The following is a 12,790-nucleotide window of genomic DNA, read 5'->3' on the forward strand; positions in this document are numbered from 1 at the left end:
ACACAGCGCGGAGCTGGGACTTCACTGCTGTGGTCTGGGTTTCCAAGCTGACCATTGGTCTGGGGAGCCATACAGGGGAAAGGAGTCAGCCTTCGGTGCGGTCTTTTTCATCCCTGGGTACATATAGTTCATACATTTCCCAGAACTCAAGACTGCAGGTCTGGGGGCCTGCCGTTGTCGCTGCCCTGGGCCTTGGGGTTTGGATGGGATTGTGTGGGAGGAGGCTCTGTGAGAGCATCAAATGGCATGAAATACCAGTGGGGGGCCACCTAAGAATCCTGTTAAAATTGTTTGCCCCTCCCCATCAGTGGAGCTTCCCAGCTAAAAGAGAGAAGGCTTGTCATTCTAATCAAGGCCAGCAGTGTGAAAAGAATGGCTTCCCCTCTGGAGCACAGTGCCTCAGATCATCTGCTCACAAGTCCTCCCTACACCACTGCAGCGCCTTCTCCTGTAGAGCTCTGGTTTCTAAGCTACCGGTTTGCTGCTAGATCATCCGTCCAGGGGTGTATCTGACGGATGTGTGAGAAGATCAGAAATCCAAGAGCTACAACGGGACAGGACAGGACAACACCCTTCCTTTTGCCCCTGACACTCTACAGAGGGAGGGAGGAAGAAAGGGGAGACTCATGTAGGGAGTGTGGGCCGTGCTACCAGACAGACATAAGAACTGGTGAGGTGGGGAATCTCAGAGATCTGAGATGTAGGAGTGGGGCTACCCCTCCAGTGCCTGCTCTGGGACAAGCAACCACAACTCCCAAGTGCGAGGACCAGGGGCGGTCAGTCGTGCACCGCAGCACCTAGGATGCCTCTCCATGCCAATGAGGTATCTCAATAGCCTTAGCCTTCAGCCAATGACCTTTCCTTCCTGGATATTCTCACACTCCTTCCCCGAAATTATATATTCCCTGGTTCACCCCGAATAATTCGTTCACATCTACACCCTATAGAGAAATGTGAACAAGCTAAGATTGTCTCAGAGGGCTGCTTCATTAAGGATCAGCACAGGAAGGCCTTTGCCTAAATTAGGAGTGGTAATACTGAGACCCCTGAAGAAGGCCTTTTCTCTTCCCCCACTGCTCTGGCACTTGCTCCCAGGTGGACAGGATCCTGCTCGTCTCTAGGTCGATTGCGCAGTTGTGCTCTCATGCCCGCAAAAGGGACTCGCCCCCGTCCCCATCATGACTTCCTCTCCAAGTAGTACTGTGGCAGCGGTCCCCGCCCCTACCCCCGGGGGTACCAGGAGAGGACCAGGAACCACAACATTCACCCCAGACCCTGCTTTTCCCTTCCGGTCTGGTGAGCAGCCACGCTTGATGACAGTGAAGGGAAATGCGGGCTGCAGACTCACGGTCCCAGATTTTGCCCTGTTTGGTGTATGTGCAGCGAAGAGAGGCAGAACCCAGGACACACAATGAACCCGGGTACCACAGACTCACTCAGGAGGGTGAGGCAAGGAAATTCCCACAGGTCTGAAGTTTGGGCTACATTATTAAGTTCAGGCCAACCTTGGCAACCAAGTGGAGATCTTGTCTCAAGAAGGAAAGGAGGAAAGAAGGGAGGGAGGGCAGAAGGAAGATTTTAAAAGCTCATCTACTGATTCCTGACACATCTTCTGAGTGCGATGATAATCTATTCAGCACTGCAGGGGGTAAACTGAGGCAGTTTTTGTTGTTGTTGTTTTAATGAGCCCATCGGCCAGCAGGCCTCCTGCAGGGGATCTCTGAGGACAAAGTGAACCTTCTCAGGATGGCTCGAACCTGCTCTGACATTGTGAATATCCTTCTCCACTTGCTTGAGTCTTGGCTTGTGCAGGTGCAGCCGCAGCTCCAGCTCCGAATTCAGCTCGTCGACCTTGGTAGCCACCACCATCCGAGAGTTGAGGGCACTTTGGTCGAACCATTTCTCAAGATGTTCAAAGAAGCCAGCTCGAATCCTGGGGAGGGAGGAGCAAGGGTCAGTCATCTCTGGCTAGCAATCGAGACCAGCAAGAGATCGTTCACACAGAGAGCAAACGTGCTTCCTGCTGTCCACGGTTTATCTCACTGAATGGATGGACGCCATCAATCCACTCAGACTGAGGCTGGGTAGTTTCCAATCTTTTATTCTCACAGAGGAGGCTGCTATAAATAACCCTGTGCTATGTCAAGTACAGAGTAGCTCAAGGGATAAAAGACACGAGGGTCTACATTTTATTCATATCTCCCCAGAACCATTGGGATACAAAGGACTGGAATAATCTCTCGTTTTTTTTTTTTCCTTTTCCTTTTTAAGACCCTCCTCATCGTCTATAGTTTCTTTCCCCTTGGTCAGTACAAAATACCATACACCGTGTAGCTTACCTTTGGTTTACATCCATAGAATTTTTAAATAAAAGAAATGTTTGGGGGCTGGAGAGATGACTCAGTAGCTCAAAACTACTTGTCGCTCTTGTAGAGGACCTTGGTTCAATTCCCAGCACCCAGAAGACAGGTGACAACCCTGTGAGACTCCAGCACTTGGGGTTCTGGTTCCCTTTTCTGGCACCGTACATGTGTAATATAATACGGACTCACAGGCAAGCACTCACACATGTAAAATGAAAATAAATCTTTCAGAAGTAAATTTTAACGTTATGGAGTAGTGGCACGGGGAAGGGTGCTGGGGTCACAGTCACCAAGGATATCTATGTCTGTGGAGCATTCTGGGACATTTGATGTTTCCTATGGTGTTTTTCACCCCTACCCTCCCTCAGTTATGGGAGCTTTTAATCTTTCCAGCTAAGGTGAGGCTTCAGTTCCAGCACCTCAGGCAGGAAGTGCCGAGTAAGAGAATGCGAGCGCGGTGGTTCGCCCACTCACCGTTTCTTAATCTTTAGGATTAGTTTGTCAGGAACAGCCACTTTCTCTATGTACTTGTTGCTGAAAGAGTCATGGAAGAACACGGTGTGCTGGGAATGGGGCCTACTGTGTATTTGTTGCTCATCTTCCACAGACAGGAAGGCAAAGTACGTGTTCCCGCTTGCAGTTGTGAAGAACTCCATTTCTTCACGGGAAATCTCCTCCATGACCTCTTCCTTGCTATCAGCCTATAGGGAGAACGAGACTTGAAAAATCAATGTCGGTGGATGCAGGGGACACCAGACTGACAGGTTTTGTACCAGTCTGCCAAAAAGAGCTTTCCCTAACCTCCTTCCCCACACAGAGCGCTTTTATTTACGCTTACTTGTTTGCAGAGCTGACCCCGGGATTTTTCGCATGCAAGCCCCAGATCCCTCAGCTTCATCCTCGGTAATTTTAAAGCAAGAAGATTCACAGGAATCTAAGTTCTCCGTTTCCTTTGAAACAGCACCAAATATACTATGTATCATTGGCTGAGACAGAGTAGTGACAGCACATTTTTTACCACTTGTCATTTTGACCTATGGCTTCCAACCCTCTTTTCTCAACACATGTGTGAATGTTTGAGTTTGGAATTCATGCAAAAAGGAGGATGAGGAGGAGGATTTGGGATAATTTTTTGCATTTTACCACCATAGAATTCAAGCAATGGCTTTGTGCATTTAGATGTGGTTTGTAGACAAGGTTTATTAAAATGAACTAATCGATAGCCCTCGAATGAGAGTGTCCTAATTGCCTTTCCTAATGCTATGATAAAAATATCCTGACAAAAAGCAATTGAGAAAGGGTTTATTTTAGCTCACAATTCCAGATTACAGTCTGTCATAGCAGGAAGTCAAGGTAGTAAGAGCTTGAAACAGTCACATCCACGATGGACAACAGAGAGAAATGAATGCTTATATGCTCATTTGCTTCCTTGTGCTCTCTCTGCTCTTACACAGTTTAAGATGCTCTGCCTAGGGAATGGTGCTGCCCACTGTGGGCCTCGTCTTCCCACATCAATTAACCCAAGACAACGTCCCCACAGACATGCGCACAGGCAAACCTGATGCAGACAGTCTCTCCCTGCGACTCTTTACAGACGATTCTAGGATGTAACAAGTTGACAGTTTAAAACTGTCCACCAAGGGGAGCTTTGCCTGAATGTTTTGTTACATATCTAGTGAACAGGAAGAGAGAAGGGTTGAAGTAGAAGAGACCTGATGCAATGTGTGCAATAAACAGGAGGTGAGAAAGAGACCCCAGGGGCAGCAGATGAAGAAGGTCTTATGAAGGATGACTCCAGAGTAGACTATGAATCATGAGGAAAAAAAATGGCAAATTTCAAAAATCTTTGCTGTGAGGGAAGAATTGAGGCTTTGATGGCAAAAATAGGAAGGAATGAATACTCTTGTGGGACTTTATCTGGACCGCTGTAGAGACTGGGCCACTGGGAACCCTAGCTTAACAGAAGAGTATATGTAAGACCAAGACAGTGAACTTTCTTTATCCTCAAAGTGAGCCAGAGGCTGGCTTACCTGATAGGTTTCCTGATCGTACTCCAGCTCGTCTTCATTCATACCGTCTTCATCCTCCTCATCCTCTCTTGTCTCCTCCTCCTCCTCCTCTTCTTCCTCTCCCTCTTCCTCCTCTTCTCTCTCCTCTTTTGCTTCCTCCTCTTCCCTCTCCTCTTTTGCTTCCTCTTCTCTCTCCTCTTTTGCTTCCTCCTCTTCTCTCTCCTCTTTTGCTTCCTCTTCTCTCTCCTCTTTTACTTCCTCCTCTTCCCTCTCCTCTTTTATTTCTTCGTCTTCTCTCTCCTCTTCCTCCTCCTCTTCCCCTATCTCTTCCCTCTCTTCTGGAGCCCTCAGATGTTCTAGGTCCTGAGATGCCTCCGAGGAGGTCTCTCTCAGGCCCTGTGTTTCCTCAGCTTCTTGGGAAGGCCCCCCTTCAGTCAGGCTGGGTTCGGATCCTTCGCTTCCCTCTTCTTTCATGCCCTCTTCTGACTTCTTGGGAGCTACGCTTTCTTCACCTTTGTGTGCTCCCATCTTCTCCCTTTGTTTTTCCTTCAGTTTCCTTATCTTCCGCATGAAGCGTCTCTCGTGGGATTCTGTCGGTGACCAATATTAAGGTTTAAGAATGCAGTGACCAGTGTTGCCCGGATTGGGGCCCCCACCCACAGATGTACAGGGATGATGGCAGGAAGGCCCGGACTCAGATCGTAAGTCTTACCTGGTTGCCTGAATTTAAAAATCACTTCCCCAGCCAAGTTCTACAAGGAAAAAAAGGTTACAAGTCACCACAGGACCGGCAAAGCCTTTCTCCGGAGTGCTGCTTCTAAAGCTTCGTGTTCCTTTAGGTTAAAAGGCTCTGATGCAGGCCATGACCCACTTCATTCACTGGGGCAGTGTGTCCCAAGTCCATGTAAACCTTTTTTTTCCCTCTTAGTTCCCAGCAGGCTACCACACCTGCTTGGTAAGCGCTGGAGGATGGAGTCAGGGCTCCTGACAGGGTCTCAGAGGTGAACTAGAGAAGGGTGGGCAGAAGGGTGAGAACCCACTGCACCAGTGTCCGGGGAGGGTAGATAGAATGAGCCTGATTGACATGATCCTGAGTGATTAGAGCCCGTGAGGATCATCTAAGGAAAGAATGAATGGGGTTGGGCTTACTTTTAGCAGAATCATGTGGCAGTAATAGACATTGTGAATGAGACGCAAAGCATTGCAGAAATTAGACCTTTCATTTTCAGATCGGAACCTATTGATTGTGTGTATGTTTGGGGAATCTCTATGAGTGTGTGTGTTGTGGGGGGGGTGCACGTGAGTGTATTTCAGAGAATGGCTTTGGGTGTCAGGCCTTACTGTCCACCTTGAGGCATGTCCTCGTTGTTCACTGCAGTATAAATCGGGCTGGCTGTCTTCTGAGCGTCTAGGGATCCTCATTCCCATCTCCCCATAGAAACACAGGGACTTCAGGTTACTGTGGTGGCACTATTAGAGGGTGTGGCCTTGTTGGAGTAGGTGTGTCCCTACGGTGTGGGCCTTAGGACCCTCATCCTAGCTGCCTGGGAGTGTTCATTCTGCTAGCAACCTCCAGAAGAAGATGTAGAACTCTCGGTTCCTCCTGCACCATGCCTGCCTGGATGCTGCTGCCATGTTCCTGCCTTGATGGTAATGGACTGAACCTCTGAACCTGTAAGCCAGCCCCAATTAAATGTTGGCCTTTATAAGACTTGCCTTGGTCATGGTGTCTGTTCAAAACAGTAAAACTCCCAAGACAGTTATTGTGCCTGACTTTATGTGGGTTCTGAGGATTTGAACTCGGGTCTTCACACTTGCAAAGCAAGCGTGTTATTTGTGGAGCCATCTACCTAGTCCCTAGTCATCTGTTTAAAGTATGAAGAGAAGGTCTTTGTTCCGTCTCTTCATCCTTGACATCCTGACGTGGATTCCTGCTTTGCAGCATTGAGGATGACTTCCAGATGTCCAGCTGGTCAGATAGGAAGCCATCCTCTCCCCTCTCCTACTTGGCAAGTGGCCTGAAGTACACAGGTACAGGTACACCATCTGTCTCTCATACCTGCTCAAAGATTTCACGGATGAAGAAGTGTCGGCTGAGGGTGAAGCTGTAACAGTTGAGTTCTTTCAGCACTAACCCCGGGTACTCCATCACCTCTTTGGTCAGCAGGATATGAAAACATTCATACCTGGGAAGGAGAGAGATTAAGACTACTGTGTGAAGAGAACTCTGCCGGGAGAGTGTGGGAGATCCTCCTGGAGCCATGCCCCTGCCTCCGTCTGGCAACTGGCGTTGTGTAGAGCTTCTGGATGGCTAGTCTTTTTCACAGAAGCAGGCTTTGGGCCACTGTTCTATTTTCCTGATCAGACTGAGGAACGCGTGTTGTTTGTAGAGAGTCTGGGAAACGTGTGAGCTTTTTGTTTGTAGGGTGGGTTGACTTTTCTTGTTCGTGGTCCTACCTCTGTCCCAGGACTTAATCTACATCATCCCATCAAATCCTCAAACATCATCAGGCTCAGAAACATTATCTGTTCCTCGGGCAAAGTAAACAGGGCTCCGGTGTTTGCTTAATTGCCCAGACATAAACTCCCAGGATCTATGTGCAGCAATCAGATGGAAGGTGGGTCTATTTCTGTGAATGGTCTTAATAGAATCAGCTATACAGAGGCACACAAATATAAGGCCGTTCGCAGAGGACAGTTTGTAATTGTGTATGGAGGACCTGGAGCCAATGGGAAAAAAGCTTGTCATGAGATGGCTAACCTATGAAGAAGTAGTGTGTGTGTGTGTGTGTGTGTGTGTGTGTGTGTGTGTGTGTGTAGTTATAGTAATCAATTCTGCATGGTCACTTAAAAACTAAAAAAGCTCTGTAGTTACAGAGTGATTTGCATCATACAGCCCATCCTTTATTTTAAAAACACTGCATTGGTACGCATCTGCCTACATAAGCATCAATGTTCATACAAAGGAGCAGGTGGGCAAGAATGAGGGGATATCTCTGTTGGCAGAAGCTGACTTTTCTCTCCCACTAACAAGACTATGCATGTTTACACTTTCTTTGTTCTCTTAAAAGGGAAGCCCAAGTTCTCAGTCTTTAATTTCAATTGCCTTGACATTTCCCACTACAAACTTGCCTTGGTTCTCCCTGGGAAATTCTGTGGGCTCCTGGGTGAGGAGCAAAGGACTGTTAATGTTCTCCGGTATTGGGGACATGACATTTTTATCTATGTTTTCTGGTCACACCTCTGGTCTTCTGTGCTATCTGCAGGCCTTGAACAATAAATCCTGACCATCCCTGCCCCGTCTTCTGAGGTCTGATCAGCCTACCTGGACTTCATGTTCTTCAGAAATGTCCTGGCCTTATCCATGTGTATCTTCAGTGACTCTTCTTGGCTTTGCTGTCTCAGTTGGTCTAGAAGCTTATCAAGGGAAGTCTCTTGGTTCTGGCAGCCATTCCCAAAACAAAAGGAGCACAGGTGAGTGTCCAGAGCTGACAGAATGGTAGTGACCCACAGACCCCACTGCCTATGGAGCTGGGGTTAGGCATAAAGCCCGTGAGAGCTACCAAGTCTGTGACTCTCTCTCTCTCTCTCTCTCTCTCTCTCTCTCTCTCTCTCTCTCTCTCTCTCTCTCTCCAGCACACACTTTTAGGCTCTTCTCTGTTTCTAGAATGCTCCTTCACCCCATCTATCTCCCCAAGGACCCAGCTCAGATGAGCCACTTCAAGGACATTTCCCATGTGCTTTGCCCCCACAGCCAGGCATGAACTACACTTTCCTGAGGCATCTGCACTTCAGCCACGCCCCCAAGTCACATCTGGAATGCCCAGGTATGAAGGTGGGCAGGTGATTGGCTAACATGTGTTCCAATGGCCCTATTACATAGCTTTGAAGGATACTGGACGCACGTCTTGCTACATGAACGGTGCTTGTGATGCAGTACTGTGAACTCGAGGTGTATTCCCCATTCCCTAGAGAAGGAGACTCATGCCTTATGAGATTCCGTAGGTGCCAACTTGGAGCCAGTCCCCTGAAATGCCACTTATAACGCTTTACCAGACTACATTCCGAAACGGGACTTCAAAAGGCATGTGAACTCAAGAGGTTCACACTTTGCGAGCTCAGGATTCAGCGGGCATCCCTGTCAGCTATCCCCCAATAGACTGACGCAAGCCTAGGAGCCCAGAAGTCACCATCAGTGTCAGCATTTCCTCACAATGAAGCAACCTTACTTGTTAGGCTAGGAATGCGGGTCTGGCCAGTTTCTCCTTAGAAACTTCCCATAAAAAGGTTCACTGTGTCTTTAACTAGACTTTACTTCCTACAAGGGTCTGTGCCCTCTCCCCCACCACGCGAACAACTGCATATGAATAATTCTGGTGTTCACTATCAGGACAGTGCGGTTCCCGTGAGATGTGTCATGTTGTTATCTTCTTTCAACACTAGGGGGCGAGGGCGGGAAGAATGCATTCTCTTCGCCCATCAGTAAGCCATGGCTTAGGAAATTATACTCTGAGAATCTTGTTTATTTTCTTATTTTCTTTATTTATACCATCCCTCCTCCCCTTCCTCCCTCCCTCCCTTCTCTCTCCCTCTCTCTCTCTCTCTCTCTGTGTATGTATGTGTGTGTGTGTGTGTGTGTGTGTGTGTGTGTGTGTGTGTGTGTGTGTGTGTGTGTGTATGCAGGCACATGAGTTTGAAAGTCAGAGAACAATTCTCAGGGGCCTCTCCTGGCACTTTATGGGACCCAGTGATTGAACTCAGGTTGTTTAGCTTCCCTGCAAGGGCCCTAATCCGTTAAACCACCCTGCCAAATCATGTTAAACACCCAGACTACTCCCCATTCAGTTATTCAGTCAGTCAGTCGGTCAGTCAGTCAGTCTGTCTGTCCTTCCTCTCTTTCTTGTGTACACTCTTAGAGCCAAGCTTGATCTCCAAGATCTATTGCAGGGCTCTGGCATGGTTCAGGCTTCTTCCTGTTACTCCCGTGTCCCCCCAGGATCAAGGCATGCCTTGGGGTCTCCACCCGCACACATATTGTAGTTTAAGGGCTTTACATCTGAGTGTAGGATCTATTTTTCAGTTCATTTTTGTTTATGGTGCTTTTGTTCAGTTGGTTTTGTTGTTTTTTTTTTTTTTTCCGGAGCTGGGGACCAAATCCAGGGTCTTGCGCTTGCTAGGCAAGCGCTCTACCACTGAGCTAAATCCCCAACCCCCAGTTGGCTCCCCCCCCCATCTGAAAGCTGGCTGAGTTCAGGCAGCTCGAGTCCCGGTCCCGCCCACATTTCCTCGTGGGCCATGTACACACGGCTCCGGACTTCGGCACCTGGGTCTCCTGGTTGTGCTTCTGTCGATGCTGCTCTATCCTCTTCTCCAGCTCCAGCTCTTGGGTCAACAGAACACTCTGGTGCCCCTCCCACAACTTCACAGCCTCCTGGAAGTACCTGAAGAGGTCTGAGCTCTTCAATTCCGTGTCCTTGGCCAAAATCTCAAAGGAGCTCTGCCGTGGTAGAAAACAGGGAAGGTTACCTGGAGGGCGGACTAGCCCAAGCCCCAAAGATGGCCCTTCTACAGAGGCCTGTGTCTCCAAACTGCTGCCTGGGCACCATCCCTCAGTGTCGGCTTCAGGCGCTGTGTTGGTTAGTTTCGTGTTGCCTTGTCATAAGCCGGGAAATGAGACTTTTAACTAAGATGACTCATTGCCTCCATACGATTGGTCCATAGGTAAATATGTCGAGCATTTTCCTGATTAATGATCGATGTGGCAGACCCAGCCCACGGTGGATGGTGCTATCCACTCCTGGGCAGAATCGAAGAAAGTAGACTGAGCAGACACCATTGGGAGCAAGCCACTATCGCAGTGCTCCTCCATGGCGTCTGCTTCAGCTCCTGCCTCCAGGTTCCTGCCTTCGGCTTCTGTCCTGACTCTTTTCAGTGATGGGCTGCACTGTAGAAGTGTAAACAAAATAGACCCGTTGCTCCCTGAGCTGATTTGATCGTGATGCTTTAGAAATAGAAACTCTAACTAAGATGGGCTTCATCTGGACTCCTGGCCTTCCCTGCATGAGGTAGTAGGACCTAGGACTTGGGCATCTTTCTGTAGAACGTTCTGTCTCTTAGCATCTGGATACAATTCCACACCTGCTGGTAAAAATCTCACATACAAATTTACATTTTAAAAAACTGCATGCCAGGGGCTGGCAAGACAGCTCAGTGGTTAAGAGCATGTGTTGTTGCTTTCACAAGACTTGGGTTAGGTTCCCAGCACACACATGGTGGTTCACAACCATTCCTAACTCCATTTCTCTGATGCTGTCCTCCTTAGGCAACTGGGCACACATAGTGCATATAAATGCATGCAGGCAAAATACTCATATACATAAAATAAAATATAAAAATTCTTGAAAAGAATTCTACATGTTAGGACTAGAGAGATTTGGTTGGCAGAGGGTTTTCTTAGCATGTGTGAGGGGCTGAGTTTAATGGCCAGCACCCCACATTTGAAAAACCAACACACAAAAAACTACCCATGTTGTATGTAAGTCTAGGACAAAGACTGATAGGACCTTCCCCTAATGAATAGAGATTACAGGGGACCAATCACTGGGTGAGGAGTAAGGTGGGACTTCCTGGTCGGATGGGGAGGGGAGGTTGGGGGGGAGGAGGAGAAAAGTGACTGCAGTCTTCTGGAGAAGAGAGCTTGGGGTACAAGAAGCAAAGAACTAGAGTCCCGCGGTTAGATGGCGGACCCATTGGGATCTACTACTGGAGGATTTAATTCAGAATGGCTTACTAATTGAGGATGCTAGTTGTTGTGCCCAGTGACTGGGTTACCTATTGAGTCTGAACTAAGATCGTGTGGTGTTTTCCTTCACACAGCAACTCAGCTGAGTTCCAGAGGAAGGTACAGGGCACCCCTAGCCAGCTGTAGAAATTGGCTGGCGTGGTAGTGACCCACCGTGGGAACTTAGCGGTTTTCAGGAGCTCTAGGCCAGAGAGTCTGCTGAGCTGAGAACAGCCTGCCCAGCGTAGTGTGGGATGGTGCCCCCCTTTTTAATATTTAACACAACAGTAAACTAAACTGTGGGATAAATTTGGCCCTTCGTCTGTTTTTGTTTGGACTCATGAACTAATCACAGATTCTCCAATTTTTAAATGTTTTTTTTTTTTAAATCAAAGCAGTGAGAAAAAAATACCGTGGAGCTTAAAGGAAGCACAGACCCTGGCTCTAACAAACGTATTAGAGCATAGCTACACCCTTTGCTTCCAGTTCTTTAGGCTGGTAAAAGTGACAGGCTGGGACGGACTCCTGTGGCCTGCGAGGCTCCACACAATTCTTGGCCCTTCACAGAAAGAGCTTGCTGACTCTGGGACAAGGCTACAGACTTCTTGGGACTGGACACCACTCTTGCCTTCCCGAGCCTTCAACACCAGGGTCAACAGTGGTTCTGCCTAAGTGGCTTGCCCAAACCTAAGTAGCCCAGATGTCAGGGTGGTTTCTAGGACCCAAGGGATGAGCCTGGCTGTGATTAGTACAGGAGACCTATGCAGGAAGGGACTGGTAAGGACCAGCGAGTGGCTACACCAGGGACACCCTAGAGAGACTTGTAGGGTTTGCAGTCTAGTACTCTGGAGATGTGCCCCACCTCCGGGGTCCCCGGCACCCCGGTACATACATCCAGGAGCTCCAGCTGCTTCTCCACCTTGCTCTGGAATTCCCCCACCATCAGGAAGAAGGTTGGGTTCACTAGGCTCTCTGCCTCTGCTTCAGAAAAGGCTTTCCACTCCAACAGCTGCTGCTGCGGGTGAGGAGAGAACGAGGCAGAGCCTGGCACGGGGCTCTGAAGCACAGAGCAGTCATCAAAGAGCTGCTTCAGGGCCCCAAGAGGGCTAGAACAGTACCAGTGATTCCCTTGGGTCTGTTCCTAGATGGGTTGGGTGCAGAGCAGAGCTGGCCGGAAGTACCCGGAGAATAGGAGACACTCCCTGCCTGTAGTAAGTGGACTCTCAGAGCTCAGAACTTTTCAAAATGCCTAGGCTTTTGAAGATGTTTCATCTGGGCACTTTTACCAATGAGGCAGGGAGGAGTTATTTTGACAAACTATCTCCCCCAACCCCCCCCCCAAAAAAAACCTATCACGTTCCTGGACAGGTTGGGAATAAACTTGCTGCTTTACCCTGTGCAGAGGCAGACAGGCCAGAGACAATGGTGGGACTGGAGCCAGGATCAGTACTGTCTATGAAAAGGGCCTTCTGGTATCCCTTTAGAATATGGCCTCCATCAAGGAGGAGCAAGGCGCAGTGCTGTGAAGCATACAGCCAAGAGTTAACGACAAAGATGGCTTATGAATATAAAGTTCTGTTTCACAGTGGGCTTGGATGCTGGGCTAAGCCCTGTAGACTGCAGGGTCAGCCAGGTAG

General features: G+C 48.6%; 1 protein-coding gene across 1 annotated transcript in view; it reads right to left on the reverse strand.

The window, feature by feature from the left end:
* Ccdc180 (coiled-coil domain containing 180) overlaps positions 1 to 12,790 on the reverse strand; it is a 66,318-nt gene that overhangs the window by 31,902 nt on the left and 21,626 nt on the right. Inside the window, exons 14-22 of the mRNA XM_032886983.1 lie at positions 12,046 to 12,168; positions 9,696 to 9,869; positions 7,698 to 7,813; positions 6,432 to 6,558; positions 5,085 to 5,124; positions 4,628 to 4,962; positions 4,394 to 4,531; positions 2,838 to 3,064; positions 1,758 to 1,933 (exon numbers count right to left, since the gene is read on the reverse strand). Of these exons, the coding sequence (XP_032742874.1) occupies positions 1,758 to 1,933; positions 2,838 to 3,064; positions 4,394 to 4,531; positions 4,628 to 4,962; positions 5,085 to 5,124; positions 6,432 to 6,558; positions 7,698 to 7,813; positions 9,696 to 9,869; positions 12,046 to 12,168 (1,456 nt within the window). The remainder of the gene's footprint in view (positions 1 to 1,757; positions 1,934 to 2,837; positions 3,065 to 4,393; positions 4,532 to 4,627; positions 4,963 to 5,084; positions 5,125 to 6,431; positions 6,559 to 7,697; positions 7,814 to 9,695; positions 9,870 to 12,045; positions 12,169 to 12,790) is intronic.

The sequence above is a fragment of the Rattus rattus genome, chromosome 1 (genome assembly GCF_011064425.1).
Source record: "Rattus rattus isolate New Zealand chromosome 1, Rrattus_CSIRO_v1, whole genome shotgun sequence".
In the NCBI taxonomy this organism is placed as follows: domain Eukaryota; kingdom Metazoa; phylum Chordata; class Mammalia; order Rodentia; family Muridae; genus Rattus; species Rattus rattus.